The 19,377-nt window shown below is 38.0% G+C and overlaps 1 protein-coding gene across 1 annotated transcript in view; it reads right to left on the bottom strand.

Moving 5' to 3' along the window:
* Positions 1-19,377, bottom strand: part of Jakmip2 (janus kinase and microtubule interacting protein 2) — a 157,207-nt gene that overhangs the window by 13,976 nt on the left and 123,854 nt on the right. The window contains exons 13-19 of the mRNA XM_027927886.2: positions 19,229-19,327; positions 17,980-18,078; positions 16,373-16,426; positions 15,423-15,488; positions 10,606-10,674; positions 7,947-8,024; positions 5,818-6,021 (exon numbers count right to left, since the gene is read on the bottom strand). Coding sequence (XP_027783687.1) covers positions 5,818-6,021; positions 7,947-8,024; positions 10,606-10,674; positions 15,423-15,488; positions 16,373-16,426; positions 17,980-18,078; positions 19,229-19,327 — 669 coding nt within the window. The remainder of the gene's footprint in view (positions 1-5,817; positions 6,022-7,946; positions 8,025-10,605; positions 10,675-15,422; positions 15,489-16,372; positions 16,427-17,979; positions 18,079-19,228; positions 19,328-19,377) is intronic.

Here is a 19,377-nt window from a genome sequence, read left to right as displayed (position 1 = left end):
TAACACACCTGTAGCCCTTTACACTTGGCCTATTCTTGCAGATCCCTTCCCAGGGGAGAGGAATAGATCCCACCAGCTGACTTTGGGCTTGGCCATGAGAATTGTTTTGACTAGGGCATTGTGAGTTGGTGTGATATTCAGGAATACCACATCCTTGTAGAGCGAGCAATATGTTCTAGAACTAGTGAACAAGAAAAAAAAAAAGGTGTGTTATAAAACATTTGGCTTGAGATTTTTGGAGGTTTGTTAGCACAGTGAAAATGGCAAAAGCTCTTTTGTCCAAATATAAATAATCCCATTGCTTTTTTATTAAACCTTTCTTTTCAACCTTATTTTAACTGCTTCAGGGTGGAATTTTTTTATAAAACAGGTTTGGTCAATACTCAACAAGCATGGATTATGCTTCAGAATAAGTTCTCAGAAAGGTAATGATAAACTGAGAGATAAATAAATCATAGCAAAAATATTACAAGGAACCATAAAGACAAAAAAACCTCTGGGACTCTTTGAACTTACCTGGTTAACTAGGTAATAAAATCCCTCTTATTTTAATAGCACAGATTAAATATCAACATTACATGCACAACTATTTACAAGTAAAAATGTCTTCATGATTACACCTGGCAACCTGACATGTTCATGCACACGAGCGTACTGTGCAGGCTTATTACTGCATCCTCTGTCTGGAACAACTGGGAAACAAGAGAACTAAAGCCTAAGAAGATGACAGTGGTAGCCAAATGCAGTGATAATATATGAAGAGAGGTTTTTATAATGCAAGTGGGGAGAAAAAAGGGAAGCTAAGGCAAAGGGTACTTGAACTTGGAAATTAGATCTCTATAAAACAGTAGCTCTCAAGTGGGGCTGATTATTTCCCCTACCCTGGGGGGACATTTGGGAGCATCTGAACAGTTTTTTAAAAAGCTAGTATGCTTATTTTAACATGTATAATTCAGTGGTTCATGACTTTATGCACCATCACCATTATCTAACTGTCTGGACATTTTTTATTGTCATAATTGAAGGTGTGTACAACTAGCATCTTGCAGGTAGAGGCCAGGAAGGCTCTAAATAACCTACTAATGTGATACATAGGATAGCCCTACCTCCCCAGTAAAGAGTAAAGAATTATCTGGTCCAAAGTGTCAGTAGTGCTGAGACTGAGAAGCTGTGCTCTACAAGAAAGGCCCTGAGATTTGTGCAGGAGGGGCTGGTGTGTTTTGCTTAGAGTTGAGACCATCAAGGGGGGTCTTGAAATGATGTGGGCAATGAATACTAGAGAAGGAGATGGGACTGGAATATTGCTGGTTTGTGCATATGTGTGATGTGTGTGCTGCTGTTCATCTCATGATGCTGCTATGCTCCAAAGCCATGCAGTAAAAGAGGATATTTGTTACACATTTCCACCTTGAGTATGCAAGTAATTCCTTGGCATATATCCTGGGTGGGGAGGCAAGTATGATACCGAGAAAATCATGAATATGTGAGATTACTGAAGTACTGGTTCAGCCATCAACTCTGTGCTTGCTGGACACATCTTGCCATGTTTAAGACTGTGCTGGATTTAGTGGAGAAGATGGGCACAAGGCCTGATCTCAAAGAGCTATTAGATCCAGATGGGAAGACAAAATTTAAAACACAGGAATTAGCAAAATTATGTAGAAAAGTAAACAGTGGCAAAAATGATGTATAACTCCATCACCAATCTCCAGTTCCTGATACAATGCTTGGCATGGGGGAGCTTCCCTGCATAGTGGTCAAGTGAAACTACTGAGCTACTTTGTCTGACCAAGGCTTCATTTATTTTTGTTCTCATTCCGTTGCCATCCAACCCAACAGGAAACCTTTTTGGGCCCAAACAGATCCCTTTTCTACCTTCTTCTTTTACCTCTGCTGCTACCAAGTACACCACCTAGTCACTGCCATGCCCCTCGGGATGGTGTGAGAGCTCACTACCAGCCCTTCCTGCCTGTCTCTCATCCATCAACGGCAGCCACGTGAACTCTGAAAATGTGAAAATGCCCAAGCAGTCCCCTGAGTTTAAGAAACTGAAGAAAGGGAATAAGAAAAAGTTTGCTGCCTTGTGCTCAGAACAAAACCCAGACGCTGGCAAGGCCCTACAGGATCTGGCCTTTTCTTATCTCTCAAACTTGACCTATAAACCGTCCCCTGACTGTGTGGGTGCTCCGGCCACACTGGCCTTTTCTCAGTTCCTTGAATGTTATAAAATGATTCCCACCCCAGAGACCTGGCCCTTGTTGTTCTTATCTCCTGAGACATTTTGTCAAGATCTTGGGGTGGCAGTTTCCCTGGGTTTTAGATATCTTTTGAGAGGCTTGCTCTGACCAGTGGTCTAAAGCAGCCCATCCTGCTCCCACGCTCTTGTGCACATTCATGTGCACTGTACAATCTTCTTCATAGCACTTATCACCACTCTTAAAAATTGCCTTGGTCACTGCTCATTTGTGTGTGGCTTTGTCCCTTTCCAGCTGTAAGACAGATGAGAGTAGTGACCCTGATGTCTTTATTCATTATCATATTCCCAGCACCTGGTGCTCAGCAGGCCCCAATATGGAATAGGTGTATAACACGGTAATTTTTTTGTTTTTTGTAACGGGGGTAGAACCCAGGGACACTCTGTCACTGAGTTACTTCCCCAGTCCTTTTTTTTTTAATTTTTTTATTTAGAGACAGCGTCTTGCTAACATGCACAGACTGGCCTCAAACTTGTGATTCTCTTGCCTCAGCCTACCGAGTCACTGGAATTACAGATGGGCACCACTGTGCCCAGCAATGAAATGTAGATTTTCTTCTGCAATGTGTGGTCCATTTTGTTCATTAGGAAAAGGACTCTGAATGAGGTGGATGATTAAGTGGAACGGGAAAAATGGTAATGACTGGCTAAATGCAGTGACAACAGAAGGATATTATGGGGTCAACAATCACGCAAAGGTTTAGAGGTGGAAAATCAAGGTCCAAATGGTACTAGAAAGTATTGCATGAGTAGTGGAAAATATGCCCTGGAAATAGTCTTAAGTCAGGTTTTGGAGAGAGGGGCAGCTGGTTGATAAGGGCCCTGAAGAGATCTGCACAAGACTTGATCAATGGAAAATTGAGATCATGGGGACTTTAGGGCAAGAATGAACCATGAGGAAAGGTAACAAGAACCTGTGGTGGAGCTGGGTGTGGTGGTGCATGCCTGTGACACGGCATGGGGTGGGGTCAGGGAGCCAAGGAGGAGGATTACAAGTTCAAAGTCAGCCTCAGCAACTTAGCAAAGGCCTAAGAAAATTAGTAAGACCCTGTCACAATAAAAAATAAAAAGGGCTGGGAAGGTGGCTCAGTGGTTAAGTGCCCCTGGGTTCAATCCCTGAGCCAAAAAAGAACCTGTGGTGTTATGCACAGTAGACTGAAAAGAAGACAGAAGGAAGCCTTCCCATAACAAGGTCCCCGTGGCACCTGCAGGTGCTTTTAAAAATGCCACTTATCAAGTAATGTCATAACTGTCTCCTAAATTTTGTAAAGGCAGGATCTAAGGTGAATTCTCTATCATGCACAGTATTTGGCACTAGGAAATACATTTAAATGTTTGAATCAATGCAGAGATGATAGAACTGGGTTACTTCAGGAAACATTTGGAACATCTGAAAGCTATAGCAGTAACTGAAGGTCCTGAACATGCCTATGATAACAGGTGTGAACAAAATGGACCAGCCTCAAAAACATTTGGTGGGGAATGCCAGCTGGATGCAGGGGTTCTTTAATTGTTGGAGGCAAAGGACAGAATGTTTGCAGCAGAGGTGATTTGAGATAAAGTCATTCTGCTGACCAGCAGAGGCATATGGGGAGAAAAGAGGGAAGGCTATAAGAACAAGGATGCATATTTGAATTTACTCTGAAACATTTAAGCAGATATGTCTAACAAATGGTTAGTGATATGCTCCACATTTAGACTGTATTACATAATTATATATGACAAATCCTGACCAATATTTTCTGAAGTAACTCCCAGAAATAAGCTACTATTTAAAAGGAAAGAAAAGTCAGAAATAACTGGAAAAGGCATGTCCTAATGAACAACTGCTGGGGAAATGGAAAATGTCAATGGAACTCTGTGAAGCTAACAAATATAATATGCCTATTAGCTCGGGCTGGGTCAATTAAATAAATGCTGTTCTTTCAGGAGTGAAGTACCTCAGCTAACTGGTTGAGGAGAGAGACTCAAATGGGAAAACTGTCTTTTTTTAAAATCATAAATTTAGATATCAACTAGTTCATTCAAAAATAAACATTTCTGTGGTTCTAAAACATAACTCTCAATTTGCTGAAATCAATTAAATGTCATTTTTGCCCTTGATAGAAAAAAAAAGAATGCATGGAGTAACACAAAGGGTGCCAAAGAGTCGCATTATTAAAGGCTTTAGAATTTACATGGGTCAAAATCCAGGCCTTTGTGATGGGCTCTGACAGTGAGTCAATAGAACCACACATGTGTTTGTCTCTGGGACAAAGTACTTCAGACTTCCTTGCTAACTTGGGTAAATAGCTTCTAAAGACCTGCAAAGATCCTGGCTGCTTCTGAAGACTGCCAATTTCAAGTTCCCAACTGTTCTTATTGGTGCCATATTATAATCTCAATTCTTTTTTCACTTACCTCCATCACTGATAGCCACATTATTTCAGTTTCTATATATACTATCTGGCTTTTAGACCAGTTTCTTGTTACAATACTGAATACTACAGCCTGGCATTTTCAATTCTGGAATTCTTATTGAATCTGCTTTTTTGGCCAGAGCCTTATCCCTCATATGTCAAGATAAAACATGAATGAAGAATTAGAGTTAAGAATTTTAGTTGGAAATTATTCCAGGATGCCTATTTTGAGTATTGATTGATTGATTGATTGGTCTGGGGATTGAACCCAGGGGCACTTTACCACTAAGTTAGATCCTCAGTCCTTTTTGATTTTTTTTTTTTTTTTTACTTTGAGGTAGGATCTTGCTAAAATTTCCAGGGCTGGCCTTGAACTTGTGATAGTCCAGCCTCTGCCTCCCACACTGTTGGGATTACAGGTGTGTACCACCACACCAGGTCCTATTTTAAGTCTTGCTGGTTTAGATGAATATGAGCCATAGATGATTTAAACTACATAGTGCAGTACTGAACAACGGTTACACACACCAGTCTTGGGATCAGGCAGACCTGGATTGTAATCCTAGTTCTGTTACTTACTCTCTGTTTGATCTTGGGCAAATTGCTATCTGTGTGATTTTTGTCTCCAAATTGGGATAATAAGAATACTTACCTTGTGGGCTATTGTGAAGATTAAATAAAATGGTTTAAGTAAATCCTTTGGTTTAGTTCCTGACATACATCAAATGTCAGTTAGTATAGATAGCTTCCAGGTTTTGTTGTTGCTGCTGTTTGTTCTGGGAATAAAGAGAAGCCCTGTTCTTTTTCACCCTGTTTAGATTATTTTTTAGGCTCAGTTATGGACTAGGATAAGTAATAGGAGAAAAGCAGTATTTCTGCCCTGGAGAGACAGTGTTCTTTCTGCTCCAAGAGATTCAAAGGATATTTCATGACAAAGTAATTCTAAAACGATAGCAGTATGCAGTGCTTCTGAAATACCAATTTTCTGAAGACAGAATTATTACAAACTGCCATCCTGTATTGAGTGATGGTAGAAAATAATATTTATTTTAGTGTCTAAAAATCTCCTGAGCTTCTCCGTACTTATACTCAACACCATGTGCTTCATACTAAGTCCCACTTGCTTAGTACTGGCCTACACGGATGTAGGGACTCGGTCCTCACCTGGTGGGCTTGTTGTAAGAGTTCCATTCTCTCCTGGAGAATCTGACAGTCATACTCTCTGCTCTTCCTCAGCATTTGCCGCCGTAACTTTTCTACTGCCGTCCTCAGCTCCTCTTGCTGTTTTTCACTTAATAATTCACCAAACTTGATAACAGTTTCTTGCTGCAGAGCATTGTACAAAGTAGCTTCTAGTTCCTGGATTCTCTGGCAAATAGAATTAGAAAGGTCTAACTTTGGAATGGAGCATTTATGTGTGGTGTGGGAATGTACAGGTGTGGGTGGATATGCACATGGAGGGGTGCCTGAGTCTCCCTGGATCCTGGTGATAGAAGACATTTCAAAGTTTCTCCAGCCCAACTACCCTTCTGGATATTCCTCCTATGATGGAAGACCACCTGTGAACTGTTCTAGTGGCAGAGATTCATTCATTCTCTGTCTTGGGATCCTGACCATTTCATATACTTTTCATTTTTAGAAAGCCCTTTGTTAAAATAGCCATACCTACCTCTATTCTCAAGTATAACTGAGAATAGGTTTATTCTCTCACTTAAAAGCCCTTCAGAAATTTAAAAGCATCTATCATGGTGGCCATTCTTTTAGAATTAAGTGATCTAAGTTGGAACAAAATACTTGAAATTGAAGATATGTTTCATCCACAAAATGCTGCCTTTCTTTCACACAACAATTCTCTGTACTTGAAGATGGCTTGATGGTCTCCATGTTTTTTTTTTCCTTGAAACAAAAATTGGGGAATATGATTCAAATACGGCTTAGATTCTTGGAATTGGTCTGTTTATAATACACTGAGATTTATGGTAGCTCTAGTGCTAACATTTCTCTGTGAATGCTTGCTTTGAGTGATAAAAAGATTCTACTGTCTCTTACGGCTCAGGGTTTGTACTTGTATTTTTATACTCTTCAAATACAGTTGCCCAAAATCTATAATTGTGTCTCCTGTGATTTTTGACAGGAGTAACTGAGCATGTCGTGATGGGGATATTTTCCTAGCTCTTAGCCTTGACTAAGCATATCTGTCTTTGAAAAGTTAAATATGGTTTTCTAAATGAGGACTCAATACTTTTGGGAATCACATACATACCCAGCTCAATTTTAGTATGTATAGGTAAAAAGAGACAAGGGTGAAAGGGTAGGAAGGGAGGGGGAAAATCATTTGCTTCTTTGTTCTCTAAGTAGTAACCAATTGTCATTCTCTTCTTTTCCTTTCAAACAATGCCAGAGTCTCTTATTCATTTTGGAGAGGGAAGACTAATTCATCTTTGTTATAATAAGGGGCTAAGTGTATCACTCTTCCCCCAAAGTGACTCAGTCTGCTTCCAGGAAAGCATTATAAAAACCTCTGTTAGCAGCTTCTTGAAATATTCCTCTGGTTTGTTATTTTTCTTTTGATTTATTACTATGAATTAATGGGGGCAGGGCACGAGGAGAAAGGAAATAGGAGTTGGAGTCCAATATTAGCAATCCTGCAATATGAATTGATGGAGAAGAAATCAAACATGAGTCTCTATCAGCATATCTGTGGGGGAGGAAAAGGCAGAGTCCACTTACCGACATAGCCTTATTGCTGTGCCTGGATTAGGGTAGCTAAGACCAGAGCTAAGACCACAGAATCTAAAGCCAGACCTATACAATACCCACTGACTGGCCTAGGAAAGTTCTGTTTTACTCTCAAGACTTTCCTTCTATGTAACATAGCAATAGTGATATCCATTTCTTACAAGGTAATTATAAGAAATAAATTAATTAAAAATCTGCATTACAAACATTAAAAACATTATTACTCTACCACTAGATTAGACTCCCAAATGTCTAGGTTGCTTAAATAAAATTTCTTTTTCATCTAAACTGCCATCCAATGTGTCTCAATGTTATTTAACAGCCTAAATTTAATTTTTAAAAAATAAAGTATACTTATCTAATATTTTAAGAACACTATAAAAGAAAAGAGTGAGGATGTTCTTGTTCTAAAATTAGAACCAGAAACCAGTAAGTATATGGCCTGTACATTGTGGTCTGCTCAAATACACAGCATGACCAATTAAGTAGAATCCCTGACTCCATAGCGTACAATTGTAAATTCTCTGGGTGGCTCCATTGCTTGGTGTACTTACCATATATGCTTGGTCGAGAGCTTGTTTTCTGTAGTCTAGTTCTTCTTCCAGATAGCCTTTTATTTTGCAGAATTGTTCCTATAATAAGGGCCACATTGATAAAGAAAAAGAGTCAGCTTAGTTAAATAGAAAGTGGTATATAAATCACACTGATTAATGTTTTCACGGATTCCAATGAAACGACAAATCACTAGTATTTGTAGAATCAGAGACTTTTGTTAGGGAAAGAGTTTGATGTTCACAGTCTCACACAGGGAATATGAAAATCAATAGACTGAGGTATAAAAGACATAATGAAAAATCCACCTGGAATGCTCCAAGATTTTTATTGGAGACAATGTGATTAAGCACACATTTTGACAAGCTATGTGTTAAATAATAAGTCCATTTGTGTAAATATGGTCAGGTCTGCATCCAGATTCAACCAAATGCGGAGTGAAACTACTCGAAAAATTGTAAATCTGTACACGTAGAAACTGTTTCTCTTATTATTTCCTATAAAAATACAGTATAAAAACTAATATGCAGCATTTACATTGTATTAGGTATAACAGATAATCTAGACATGAGGTCAAGGATATAAGATGATGTGTGCCAGCTATATGCAAATACCGTGCCATTTTATATAAGCGACTTGTCCATCTGTGAATTTTGTATTGGCAGGGGGTCCTGGAACCAGAGTCCTATGAGCACAAAGGGACCAACTCTATATCGTGATAGTATATGTTCTTAAGAATATTGTGAAATTTGTATAATAAACAAATTTAACTTACTGAAATTTGTCTGTGTACAATTAGCAAACTCAGACACAAATAACATTGTGGTGGGGTGGGCAGTTGTGCATATGCTGCCCCTTGATGAGCAGGTGTCTGCCCTTGTCTCAGACCTGCTGTGAGCTGGAGACAGCATTGATGCTTCCTCCCTTGCTCCCAGTTCCTGTGGGCTTCTCATATCCTGGACATTGGGCCATTAGGATTTAAAACTGCATCTTTGTGTACAGCATAGTCACAAGTGAAAGTCAATTATTTATTTGGGTGCTTAATTGAAGGGATAAGGACCTTTTCCTGTCCTGGGGAAGCCTCAGTGGTGCAGAGACAACATGAAGCAATTTTGCTGTTGACATTCTTATCACCCCTGGGTTCCACTGCCTACAGCCAGCTGATACAGGCTGATTGCTTCATTAGTAACTGTGCATTTCAAGAGCTTTCAAGGGTGATTTTGAACACGGACATTTCTTGTTATATGTTTTGACTATAGAGTCTATTCCTTTTGGTAACTTTACATAGAGCATAAGTAATGATTTATATGCTATAAAAATACAAGTTGTTTTTATTCTCTGATAGGAATAAACTATATGTTTTTTTAATGATAATGAGAATATTTATGAATTCTGTCATAAAATTTTATACATTGCTGTAGGTTAATGATAACCAATTCTGACACTTGGGAATTTAATTTTTAAAATCATGCTGAACTACACATAAAATTTACCATTGTAACCATTTTTAAATGTTCAGTTCAGTGTTGAGAAGCATATTCATATTGTTATGCAACTAATGTGCAAACATTTTTTATCTTGCAAAACTGAAACTAGTCTCATTAAATACCTTTCTATTTTTTCTTCCTCTCAATCTTTGGTAACAACAATCTCTCTCTCTCTCTCTCTCTCTCTCTCTCTCTCTCTCTCTTTACAAATCAAATAGTGATTTTGTTATTTTTACTTATTTTTTAATTGGTGCATGATGACTAGACATAATAGTAGGATTCATGGTCACATATTTGTACATGCACCTAAAATAATTTGAATTTCATTCTTTCTATGTTTTTGACTACTCTAGTTACTTACATGAGTGGGATTATACAGTACTTGTCTTTTTGTGACTAGTTGATTTCATTGAACACAGTGCCATCAAAGTTCATCTACACTGTAGCTTATGTTAGATTTTCTTCCCTTTTAAGGCTAACTTATATTAGAAATATGCCATATTTTGTTATCCAGTCACCTATAAATGGACATTTTGATAACTTCCACCTTTTGACTATTGTTAATATTGTCACCATGACTATGAGTGCACAAATCTCCCAGACCCTACTTTTAATTCATGTGTGTGTGTGTGTGTGTGTGTGTGTCCAGAAGTGATATTTCTGGATTGTATGATAATTCTGTTTTGAATTTTTGGGGGTAATCAGCATACTGTTTTCCAGAGGGGCTGCACCTTTCCCAATAGTGTATAAGGAATCTGATTTCTCCATAATTTTTTCCAACACTTGTTGATTTCTATTTTTTTTTAAATAATAATCATCCAAACAGATGTGAGGTGGCTTGGGAATTTAAGCCATCAGACTTTCAGTCACCATTTCTATAATTTTTACTTGATAATTCTATGCAGCAAAGAAATTAGCCCAAAAAAGAAAACACCTTATTCAATTTTCTGCAGCTTTAGTTTTGTAAATATCACCAAAATACGTAAACTGCTCTTTTTGGAGAATATAACTTGAAATTGTTGAATACTTCTCAAATTTTATTCCACAGTTTGTATGCAAACAGGGAAATTACAAACTTCCATCAGTGCTGGATCAAACCAAAGAGGCAACTTTCATTTTCCATTTGCCTTATAAATGTTTGCTAATTTTCATGGTACTTTGTCTTTGCACTCACCATGTCACTTTCCAATTCCATCATTTTCTGGTGTAGGGCAGCCTCTGCTCCTTCAATCTGCTGGATCCACTAGGGATTAACAAGACAAAACATCTGACATGTCTGAGTGATCTGGCATGCACCTTGCAGGCTGTTAATGGGTTCCTCATTCCTCAGTCTCCCCACTTTAGATCTTAGCAGGCTGAGAACTCTAGTGAAAACTTAATGCATTTTCTTTTCTCTTGGTTCAGATATAAGGCTAGAGTCTTCCATGCGTATTTAATTCAACAAATGCCTTCACTGACATCTGTCTCTCGTCAGGCACTATGCTTAGTGCTAGGGCTGCAATGGTGAACAAGACCAACCAGGCTTTTGCTCCCACTGGAGGACACCTTGGGAGGCTCTCCTGGAAGTGGCAATTGCACTGAGGTCTAAAGTAAGAGTGAAAGACACCTGGGGGAAATTTGCAAAGGAAATCCCCAGCAGAAAGGACACTATATCCAGGTTGGAGGAAGGATAGATAATAAGTAATAGTGATTTTGTAGTAGGAATAACTGATTAGAGCAAAGTGATAAAGAATTATTTTTAAGTGGAGGCATTTCTAATAAATCACATATAAAGGACTTATCTTCCTAGTGTTCAGAACATATAATTATGTTATATGGTATTGATGTTAGCATTGAAAAATACCCTGAATGATTTTAAACTATGACTAATACACTGTGAGCGTACCACGTATATGGTTTATTATAATGGGTCTCTATCAAGTTAACCAACAGCTGATGTGTTAGAAAGGCAACTGGGCTTAATGGTTAAGTGTGTGGACTCTGCAGGGAGACTACCCTAGCTTTCTAGTTTTTCATGTCTGTGTGGTGTTAAAAGCTAACCTGACCTCTCTGTTTCAAGTTTCTTATCTATATAGTGGGTTAATAGTAATCTGAAGGTTAAAGAAAGAAAATCCACGTAAAGCACTATTCATCAAGTGCTGCATTTACTCGTGTTCTTCTCCACCAGGTACATTATGTGGTAGACAGAGCACTTCAGCATAGTAGAGCCTTAGTGTTTACAGACAGACATCATGTTCAGCACCCTTTGGTGGTGTTTCTTTCCCTATAGGCTGGAAAGATTCTCTCCACATTCTTTGTACATACATGTGGCTTCTTCTTGAAAAAAATTTCAAAGCCACAGTTTATTTTATACTGTTGAGTTTTACTAAAATATTTCTTTTTGCTTATGGCTCATTTGTTATAGAGAAGCAAGTTCTTTTTTTTAAATCAGGTTTTTGAGAGTACTGTGAATCTTTAATTATGTGCTTTAGCATAGATCCTTATGTTGGGTCCTGCCCCTTACAATCTGTGCACTCCAGGACAAGTTACTGAATACCCTCAGTCTTGGTTTCCTCATGCATAAAGTTAAAATAGAGACATATGTAGACTGGTTGTGAGAAACAATGAGATAACATATGTACAGTGTTTACTGCAGTACCTGGTCTGCGTTCTCTCATGTAAACTCATTATTATTATATTTTAATTTTAAAGATAGAACTTCCATATAGTACAATGCTATTCAAATTCATGGTTTCAGAAAACTCAAGGCTGACATTCAGAAATACTTGGGAGTAGAATCTTATCTGTGAGTCCCCCAAAGTAGGAAGTGACTGTGATCTGTGAAATGCAAAGATCTGCTCCAAAAAGCAGTTGCATCGAGTATGAGCACGTTAGGGCAGATTATGTCTTATTCATCTGGTTCCTCAGTTTCTAACCCAGTGCTCAGCTCATACCATCACTCTGTGTTTGTTCAACTGAACCCCACAGACACCTGACTTGCAAAGGAGGTAAGTGGAGGCATGCACCAATTCACCACAGTGCTAATAACTCAGCTCCCATGTGCTCGGCACAGTCTACTGCCTGCTTTTAATATGATGCCTGATGAGGAGTTTGATCAACATTAAGATTATGGAGTTTGGGCCTTGACTCTGAATCTAATCAACTTCTAGCTGTGTGACCTTGTGCAGTCACACAGAAGAAGACCTACCTTCTCTGTGCTTCAGATTCTCTTTGTAAAATTGAATGATAATAATGCTTAGAGTCAACAGTTAATGCTCAAAAGAGACACACTGCAAGTGTTCATTATGTTTGAATGTACTTTGCACCACACTCACACAGGGAATCAATGGATTTAGATTGTTGAATCTAAATAAATATGAAGCACACAAGGTCATTTTTCTTTTCATCTCTCTAGTCTATACCTTTCATAGAATTACCCCCCGCCCATTTTCTTGGTAGTTTTCAAGGCAGTTTTTCTTGCACTAAAGAATTGCAGTCCATCACAACTCAACTTCATGAGACTCTCTACCATTACTAAATAAATACTTAGAACTGGCAGGACGATTATGTTTTCTCCCTTTGGGTCACAGGAACTGTATCCTGTGAGCATTCACAAATTCATGTGTTTACTTCTTCAGTGAACACTTACTGATCACCTATTCACCTGCTGTTCTGGTTGGAAAGCTTGGAGGGGAAAGGGGAGGGAGAAAGGACACCATCTTTGACCTCATAGGGCTTAGAGTCCAGTGGCAGATAAATGGGGAAGGATAGCAAAAGGAAAAAGTAAATGGGAAGGTGCAATGCAAAGGTTAAAATTCCAGGAGCAAAGCACAGGCCAGTGTGAAAACACTGAGAACATGGTGAGAGCAAAGCCCTGCCTGGGGAAGCCTTCTTATTAGGATTTAGCCAGGAAGGCACATGCCTGTAATCCCAGGCTGGAGCAGCAGGATGGTAAGTTCAAGGCCAGCCTGGACATCTTAGTGAGAACATATTTCAAATTCTAAAAAAGGGCTGAGGATGTATCTCAGTGGTAGAGTGCCTGCCTAGCATGTGCCAGACCCTGGGTTCAATTCCTAGCATCCCATATACATACAAAAATTTAGCCAGACAGAGAGAAAATGGGAAGATGGGAGCATCTTCTAGGTAAGAAGAATGGGGTAAAGGAACTAGGAATAGAGACAGAGATGGAGGAAGAAAGGGAGCAAGTGAAGAAGAGGTGCTGGAAAAGTAAGCAGTAAGTCAAATCCCAGGGGGTCCCCTTGTCAAATTTTGGATACTGGACCTGGATTTTGGGTTAGGGACAATGTGCTGCTACTAATCTGCTGGAGAAAGGAGAGGGAAGCCGTTGGGTTAGTAAGTAAACTGTGAGGGAAGCAGATTTTAAAAGAGCAAAGCACAGCTTTCACATCATTTCACATGTAAGCACTCCAACATGCACTTCTTTCAAATAAAGCCTTAAAAAGACCAAAAAAAAAAAAAAAAAGAAAGAAAAGAAATCACAAGGCCATTTTCATATTTTGCAGAATTAACATTAATTTATCTCATTATCTGATACTTGGTCCATATTAAAATTTCTCCAGTGGTCAGTGAAATGTCTTTTTTTTTTTTTTTTGCTCAGCCACTGAGCCACATTCCCAGCCTTTTTTATATTTTATTTTGAGACATGGTCTCACTAAGTTGCTGAGGCTGGCTTTGAACACAATTGTGCTCCTCCTTCCTCAGCCTCCCAAGTTGCTGGGATTACAGGCATGTGCCAATCTGCTTAGCCAAAATAAATGTCTTTAAAAACAAAAACAAAAAACCCCCACAACACTTGGTTTCCCTACATCAGGATTAATAAAGGAGAATTTAATATTTCTTAAGTATCCTTTTTATTTTGTAAAAAAACTTCTTTCTTGCTCTTCCCTTCCCCCATCTACCTTTTCCCTTCTGTGTCACTATTTGGAGTAACATATTAAAAAAAAATTATAACTTTATTTGTTTACTTTTTTATGTGGTGCTGAAGATTGAACCCAGTGCCTTACCTGTGCTATGCAAGTGCTCTACCAATCAGCTATATAGTCCCAGCCCCTGGAGTAACATATTTTGACCTGTAGAATTCCCTCATTTCAGATTACAGAAAGCTGTCTATATGTGCTTGGCTTCATTTAATCTCCAACAGATTTTTCTGCATCTCAGAACTTAAAAAGCATCTCAGTAAATGTATACAGTACAACTCTAATTTTACCCAAAGGCGTGCACGTGACTCTCAAGTATGCATTTGTACCGAGGTGCACTGAACACAACCAGTTATCTGGCTTCTCCATTTCTTTCTTTCCTTGCCACTTACCATGGTTGGACACAAGGGGGCAAGAGCACACCAGTGTTGCTTTTCTCCTGACAGTCCCTACACAGGGCTTTCTGAATGGGACTGCAGTGAACCCTCGCCAAGCTACAGAATCAATGGAGAACAATATGTATGTGTACACCCAAGGAAGAATGTGACAAGAATGGTGCTCCAGGTTACCTCCTCTCAACAAAATCCTTCTTTACTGGCTTCCCAGCTTGGTTAGGATGGATTGAACAATGTAGCCCAGAAGTTCCCCTTTTTAAGAACAATATACGTTTTTTAAAATATTATCAATTTTTTAGCTGTAGATGGACACAATACCTTTATTTATTTATTTTTATGTGGTAATGAGAATTGAACCCAGTGCCTTACACACACTAGTCCAGTGCTCCACCACTGAGCCACCATCCTAGCCCCAAGAATTATATACTTTATAGGGACTTCAAGGTTAAAATTATCCTAAATCAGTGTGTATACTTAAAAAAAAATTTATACACACACACACATACACACACACACACTCATATTTTATATTCTCATTCAATCTGAGTTGGGTCACATTTATTACATATTCATTAATGCAAAGTCCTGTGCAAAGGGAATGTCCTCCATATTCTACCCTATTCTTTAGATGTTAAACCAGACATGGAGATGATGATATGTTAATAGGACTTATTACCTACCTTCTCTGCTAGGGACAGCACAGTACTGGCCTGAATGATGGCCACTTGTTCTTCATTTCTTAAATTCTGTGAAAAATAAAAGAGAAAGGCAATAAGCTGAATATATTTATTTTTATACTACAGAAAATAACTAATGCCATAGATGCTACTCTTTATGTATGCACAAAAGCTTAACAAATTCCTATTGCTTAGTAATAATTCCCAGTAGTTAATCCAAAACCTGAAAGAGGAATATCAAGTGTGATTTCTTTTCTTTTTTTTTTTTTTTACATTTCCCTAATTCTGATTTGATTTTGTGTCACTGCAAGGATACTTCATTAATAGCTATTTTATGAGAAAAACAGAAATCAAATAAAATAAAGAACACTCTTCATAGCTGTTTTGATGTGATTCCGTAGATTTTGTTTTCTCCTTTGATAATTTTTCAGAATAAACAGTGACTGCTTGAACTTGCATACTTCATTCAGCTAGTATCACAATGAATGATCCCCCACTGAATTAATATGCCTCGACCCTGTCTAGAAGGAGTTTTTAGAAAGAAAAAGGATTATAGCTTTCTGCTTCGTTTTTATGGAGCTGCCAGCAACCCTAGTATTTAGCAGCATTTGCAAATGCCTGACTGATTAATTTTATACTGGATGCCTCTGAGCAACAGTCAGATGGTAATTAGCCTTAATGACTGCAGATGTGGTCAGCATTCAGATCTGAAACCTGCCCATGAAAAGCACTCTACCAGGTCCCATTTCTGCTACTACCTCCTACAGATCCTAACATCCCCTTTGGCAAAGTTGTTTAATAAATTGTAGAATCTCCCAAGGGAGCTACATCTGTAAGTGAAAATGTTGTCTCACTTGCTATTATTTCATGTACATGATATACTGGTAAGTATTTCTTATCTCTTGTTTAGGCACATTCATATCTTTATCATACTTAATCAATTCATTACTTACCCCATTATCGCCCAAGATATCAAGCTGCTTTATGAGATCAGGGATGTTCACATCCTGCAAAATCAAGAAGATGCACTGAAGTCAAAGAGATGAATGTGGCTTCCCAATCTACCAGTGCCAGTCACCAATTCAGTGAAGTCGTTTTAGGGCCATTATGTCTGTGGGCTGTCTTCCATGAGGCATACCTTGTTTTGAGTTTCCACTCTTGCTTCTTAACAGCCGTATGAACTTGGGAATTCTACTTAACAGTTCATTCTCAGCTGTCTCAGATGCAGAACAGAGATAATAAATATCTACCTCATAGGGTGGTGTACAGAATGAGGCTGTGTGAGAGTCTAGCATGAAGTACGGACTAGGGGTATTAACTTTTATTCTTATAATTGCCAATTTTTTTCCAATTATGATATGTTTCAGGCATCAAAAAAGGTAATATAAAGAATCGATTTTGTTCTAATTAAAGGAATCCTGGTTTGGTTAATTTTGACTGTCAGTGTAGAAAACTACAAAGCAATTCCTTTTTTTTTATATGGTTAGATTAATTTACAAATTTTCATGTAACCTAGGAAAAAGGCCAGAAGTTTAAACACTATGAAGTGGTTGAAGTGATGGAAGCCAAGGATGCACAATTTTATTGACTAATTTATATCCCACTTTTTTTTTAACCTCGTTATACCACTCCCTCCTCCTATTCATGTTCAAACAACAGCACAGCAGAGCCCTGCCACCAGGAAAGGCAAAGTCTATCTCTATGTGATAGGAAGAGAGAAGGCAACTGAAGCAGGCATGTTTGGCAGCTCAGAGTAGGAGCAGTCTGGCCATGCAGAGGGTAAAAGAGAGACCAGGACTAGCAGGAGGCACAACAGCTGCAGCTCGGGAAGAGAAACTCACAGTGCAATTTCATTACACGGAAGGACAATACATTTTCTGGGAAATGCAGATACTTCAATTTCACCTTATTCCGTTAACACTAAGGGTAGATTTTATTTTATTAAATAAGTGACATGTTATAAAACTGAAGCACTTCCAAAGTGGAAATCCTCTCTAAATTAAATATATCAAGCAAACTAGATGATTTCAAAGATGTCTTCTAATTCCCAAATCCCATAATAATGAATTCCACAGCACCTAGAAAGTCACAACAAAGGGGCTCATCAGATACATTTTTATCTGCAGACTTGCAATATGCTTCTCTCTCTCTCTCATTTTTAAAATTTTTAATTTTTGCAATGCTGGGAATGGAACCCTTAACCTTGCACATGCTGAGCAAGCGCTACCACAGAGCTACATTTCAGTCTTGATATATGCTACGTGAAGTATTGACTTACTTTCACATTTCCCCTCATTAATTAAGGCTAATTATCTTAATAAATAAGATATTAGAACAGAACTGCTCTGTTCTGAATAATTATGACTGCCTGTGTCCTTACTGTTCATGTATGTGTGACACATTTATATTCTTATTGATTTTTCCAACAGATGTGACTATTTGCAATTCCTACATGGTTTGTATTCAGTGATTGAAAAACAAAACAATCATGAACAATTTCCCCTTTTCCAATTCTCAGTTTTTCTAATTTCTAAAAACAAAAAATTTCATGTGTGCCTACCTTGACACCTTCTTTCATACAGTAGATCTGTAGAGCGCTCACACCATCTGAGAATGGGTGGATTTGTAGATTAAATGGAGGGGATCGCCTCTCTCTCTCCTTGAAATACAGCAAAGAATATGTGAGAATTTTTAAAATAAGGAGCAACTGATTAAACACTAAACCAGTTGTCTCTTTATGCAATTTCAGCAGTGTATCAATATGTCTATTGCCCTCCCCACCCAAAAAATTAAACTCCAGGTGTTCATGCTTAAATTTAATAGAAAAAAACTGACCAGTCAACTAAGTGAAATGGGAGAAAAATGGATAGATAGTGACATTCATTCTTGCAAATATTTTTATTAGAGAAATGCAGAAAGCGAAGTTCCTGTTTCAACTGTATAAATATTTAGAACTTTCAGATATCGAAGAGTGGCCTTGCAAGGAAGTTTATGGTAGCAAATAGCCTTTTCAATCCACTCAATCATTTTGAGTGAGATCTGTAGATGTAAAAGATGCCTAACTCTTCTTTCCTGAAGGATATAAACTACTAACTTTTAATCCAGGTCTAATTTGAAATAACCTCAAGAAGAAATCACTGGTAAAATAACAGAAAAATAATACAGTAATTTTCCTTGCAATTTTACATATTAACATATTCAACTTGACCATAAGCCAAATTTTGCATGATACAATCAAAATCTGATTTGATTTATGTTGTATTTAAAAAAAAAAACCCAAAGTCAAACATCTGAATTTCCCCCACTTAATCAAGTATTTCCTAAAACATGTTACCTTGCTTCTTAGTATACTTTTGCATAAATGTTTTATAGACTAATAAGTTTATTTAGCAATTCAAATTTAACTAAAGTATTTTCTCTAACATATTTTGAAATATAATTCTTGAAGTGACATTTCGGAGTCAAGATTCAATGAAAGATGGATATTATTGAAAAGCAATGAAGTCATAATGAGGTTTAAATTTATTATTTAAATTATTTAAAAATCATCAGACTTGTGTATAAAGGCATAGGTGTTTGAAAAGCACCTGTTTTTGAATGTGAGCACACAGTTCTGATTTGCCTCAAGGTTTTACCACTCACAGCCTGGGGGACTTGGGGGACTTAATTTTAGTTGCCTTGGTGATAAGATCTGGAGAGTGATTGTGAGGTCCATGTGAGAGTATGAATTTGAAATGCTTCTTTCAGCCCCTATCCAAGGTGCTCAGTGGGTTTTATCATCATCATCACCATCATCATCATCTCCTTACTTCTAGTTCTAGGTTTCGAAACTCCAGCAGCTCATTCTGGTCTCTGGCATCCTGTAGTTCCTGTTGTAGCCGGTGATTTTCTGCCTCTTGTTTTTCTATCTAATAAAGTAAATCCTGAAGTTAGGTGAGCATTGTAAAAAGCAACTACA

Source organism: Marmota flaviventris, chromosome 5 (genome assembly GCF_047511675.1).
Source record: "Marmota flaviventris isolate mMarFla1 chromosome 5, mMarFla1.hap1, whole genome shotgun sequence".
Taxonomy (NCBI): domain Eukaryota; kingdom Metazoa; phylum Chordata; class Mammalia; order Rodentia; family Sciuridae; genus Marmota; species Marmota flaviventris.
Note: the sequence above shows the minus strand (reverse complement) of the source record. Positions and strands in the feature narration are given on the sequence as shown.